Source organism: Sinocyclocheilus grahami, unplaced genomic scaffold, assembly GCF_001515645.1.
Source record: "Sinocyclocheilus grahami isolate Dianchi unplaced genomic scaffold, SAMN03320097.WGS_v1.1 scaffold19205.1, whole genome shotgun sequence".
NCBI classification, from domain to species: Eukaryota; Metazoa; Chordata; class Actinopteri; order Cypriniformes; family Cyprinidae; genus Sinocyclocheilus; species Sinocyclocheilus grahami.
The window spans coordinates 1-3,507 of NW_015517495.1; the positions used below are offsets into that span (position 1 = coordinate 1).

Below are 3,507 nucleotides of genomic sequence, written 5' to 3' on the forward strand. Positions count from 1 at the left end.
CTTTTCATTTAGTTATTTTTCATACGTTTTGAGCAGATGTCAACAAGTCAGTTTTCTAACATGGAAGAATTATGTGGGGTAAGATCGGAATATTTAATTATACAATATTTATTATAATATTTGAAACGAGCTGCTTATGATTCACTGATTGTGTTGAACTGGTAATGGATCCGACTCTCACGTACATTGTAACTATTCATCAGCATCACGAAATGTTACAATGCATCTCAAATGTATAAAGTTCTGAACACATGCATCTGTATCCACCTCCGACTTGACTTGCCCTGTGATGATAAACAACACCGCTCTTTTGTAGTAGACAAACCGTTATTCCTGTTAACCCTCAAGTTGATGTCTGCTAGCAAGTAATCATTGTTTAACTTTTTATTTTTATTAGTGTCTTGCCTTAATATTTTTATACTTGTCTGTGTGTATATACATTTTACTTTGTCTCCATTGTTGTTAATTTATGTTGACATCAGCAAGTGGAATTCTAGTGTAAAATTCATTAAATATTTGGTATTCAGTGGTGTCCAAACCTCTGAGACCACATTGATCTGGCATTCTCATTTAAAATGAGAAAAATGCAGAAGAGAAGTTGTCTTTTGGATCCCACTGGATATCCCACCAGTGTATTGTATTATGTAAAGCATTGAGGCTGAGATGACCATACTGCTTACTATGCATGCTGAACAGAAGTCAAGTCACCTTGTTAACCATGCTGTAAAAAAAACACATGGATGCTGCTGGCTAATGGTATTATTTTTCTGAGGAGCAGCGACTGGGAGGGGCTTGCTGTCAGTCAAGGTTTTCTGGCCTCTGGCACCGTCGAGCCATGTCTGTTAGGGGGTTTCGAGATTTGCTCAAAGCCGGCTTGTGAGCACGTCATTGTTTTGGCTTTATTTGGCAGTGGGAGGACTTCGGTCTAGTGATGGGAGGTTAAAAAGGGCTTCTCTGTTAAACTGTCATACTGCTTCTGGATCCATGAATAGATAAAGACAGAGCCAGACTCATTCAGATCCACCCAGCAGCTGAGCTGTATGTGTCAAAACAACCAGAGGGCTTACTTTCACCTGTAAAGCTATATGTTACATTAGTTTTGTTGTCTTCTTGTGGCTCTTCTCAGGGAGCTCGGATGGATGTCTGTGAGGATTTCCTGGACAGGAAAAAGCACAATGAGCACTCTTCGTGCAGTGTATTGGAATACAATGATCTTGAGGCTGCTGAAGCTCTGGTCTATATGAGCTTCTGGAGTCAGGTGTCTACAAAACCCAATGCCTTCAAACCTCGCCCTCTCACACCAGCGTCAGACTCCTGCGATTCTCTCCTGCACCCCGAACTGCCGGAGACCCCAAAAGACTTTGTCTCGCTCTCTTCACTGGTAAGTCATCTTTAATTTGAATGATCTGCTAGAAGATAAAATATATACACTTCAAGCTCTGTTTAATTTGTCAACATTCACTCCGGAGAACCTCACAGTCTTCTGGCGCCGCATGGTGTAGCACAAAGCTCTTATCAGAACCTGATTTGTTTGCTGAAAACTTTGGGTGGGTTTTATGACACCCTGGACAGATGGAAGTCTTGAGATAAGCTACATCTGCAAACTGAACTTCAGCACAGGCTCCTTCACTGTGATTACACGAATCACCCGTGCTGTAATGATGCTGAGACATGAACAGACAAAATAGTACAGCTATGATATTACTGAATAGAGAAGCCAGTCATCCATATAAAATTCCACAATGAGATTTAGTTGTTTGCCAAAGAGCTTGCTTTTTAGGGATGCATCAACATTTAAATGTCCGAGACAGATAAGCCGATAATTATGGTGTATAACAGATAAATAGCCGATATTTTATACTTAAAAAATTTAAAAGTAAATTAAATTAAAGATAAAATACTAAAACCAAATTTATGTGAATTTAGACATCAAAACATTATAATGTACAGTATTAAAAATGTATATAAATTGACATTTGCTAAATTGTTTTTAAAGCTTAACTTTTAAGTTCATGTTAAATGACAGCAAAGGTAATCTAAATATAAACAGAAAATTAGCATGCACAATTAAATATACAAATCTCAAAATGAATACATTTTTTCATACTGTACATTATAATATTTATATTTATGTGTAAATTGAACATGTTTTATTTTTTATTTATTACTTTTACAATTTTAATGTCTGCCATTTATCGGTTGTTGGCTGTAACATAAAAATAAAAATCAGCCTACCATTATTGGCCATTTTAATATTGGTGCATCCCTAAAAAGATTACATTTAACAATAGTATTAAATTATTAGTGTTTTTAAAGATTAACTTTATGTGTGTTAGATAACAGCAAAATAAAAATGCAAAGAAAAAAGTAATTCATTGCATGCACAATAAAATAAAATACAATATTGGTCTTTATTTATCGAATATTGATAAAAAAAATCTCTAATATCGGCTGTTGAGGATATGGTACCAATATATTGTGCGCCTCTTAACTCCGATTGCCTTCTCTCCTTGCAGTGCATGACCCCACCACACAGCCCCAGCTTTACTGACACCTCCAACACCACATCAGTGCCAGCCCCGCCTTCCCCGTTGGCCCGGCCCTGTCCCAGCCTCCCGAGTCTGAGATCTGCATGCCCTACTATGACCTCCATCGCTCAGATGCCCTATTCTGGGTACCCCACAGAAAAAAACACACCCTCACCTTGCAGAGCCATGGCAACCAGCGTAATACGCCACACAGCCGACAGCTCCTTATATCAGAACATTCCACAAGCTGTCTACCCACAAAAGACTGAGAAAGTTCCTTCATCACCCACCTTATCCCACCAACCCGAGACCGACACCCCTACAGGAGGCACGTGCCAAAACATCAGCAGACGTCCTTCTAAGGCTGATAAGCCCTCCATTACATCATCTGCTCATTCGCCACCCCTAACCTCCAGTCCGCCAATCATATGCCAAATGTTCCCGGTGGCCCAACCTGGAGTCATCTCAGCCACGTTTATTCAGAATCCCAGCCCTGGGGTGAAGTCTATCTTACCACAGCAGCTCCTGATGGGCTCTACAGTGCCTCAGGGGACAGTGATGTTCGTGATGCCGCAGTCACCAGTTTCTTCGGCTCCACAGTGCCAACAGACTGTTATGACCCTAGGCAACACCAAGCTCCTGCCTCTGGCTCCAGCACCTGTATACGTGCCCTCGGGACAGAGCAGCGCCACACAGGTCGACTTTTCCCGCAGGCGCAACTATGTCTGCAATTTCCCAGGCTGTCGGAAAACCTATTTTAAAAGTTCTCACCTCAAGGCGCATCTCAGAACCCACACAGGTAAATAATGTTCAGTATGTAGTAGGGCTGTGCGATTAATCGAAATCGTCATAAAATGAGCGTGCGCGATTTCTAAATCGCTTTATAGCATGATTTTCCGCACCCACGACCTGCCGCAGTATGCTATCCGAACCAATCAGAATGCAGCGCGCCAAAACGGAGCACGAGAACAGAACAGAC

At 40.9% G+C, this 3,507-nt stretch overlaps 1 protein-coding gene across 1 annotated transcript; it reads left to right on the plus strand.

Moving 5' to 3' along the window:
• The first annotated feature begins 6 nt into the window (after nucleotides 1-6).
• LOC107579690 (Krueppel-like factor 11) lies at nucleotides 7-3,374 on the plus strand. The gene is made up of 3 exons (XM_016265489.1): nucleotides 7-78; nucleotides 1,127-1,381; nucleotides 2,517-3,374. Exons 1-3 carry the CDS (start codon nucleotides 37-39, stop codon nucleotides 3,333-3,335), a joined length of 1,116 nt encoding a protein of 371 aa, XP_016120975.1. The 5' UTR covers nucleotides 7-36; the 3' UTR covers nucleotides 3,336-3,374.
• The last annotated feature ends 133 nt before the right edge of the window (nucleotides 3,375-3,507 follow it).

Excerpts from the sequence above, each read along its gene's own strand:
- LOC107579690 (XM_016265489.1), top strand. The coding sequence starts at position 37 with ATGTCAACAAGTCAGTTTTCTAACATGGAAGAATTATGTGGG. Across the intron at positions 79-1,126 it reads ACATGGAAGAATTATGTGGG|GGAGCTCGGATGGATGTCTG; the intron begins GTAAGATCGGAA and ends GGCTCTTCTCAG. Across the intron at positions 1,382-2,516 it reads TTGTCTCGCTCTCTTCACTG|TGCATGACCCCACCACACAG; the intron begins GTAAGTCATCTT and ends CTCTCCTTGCAG.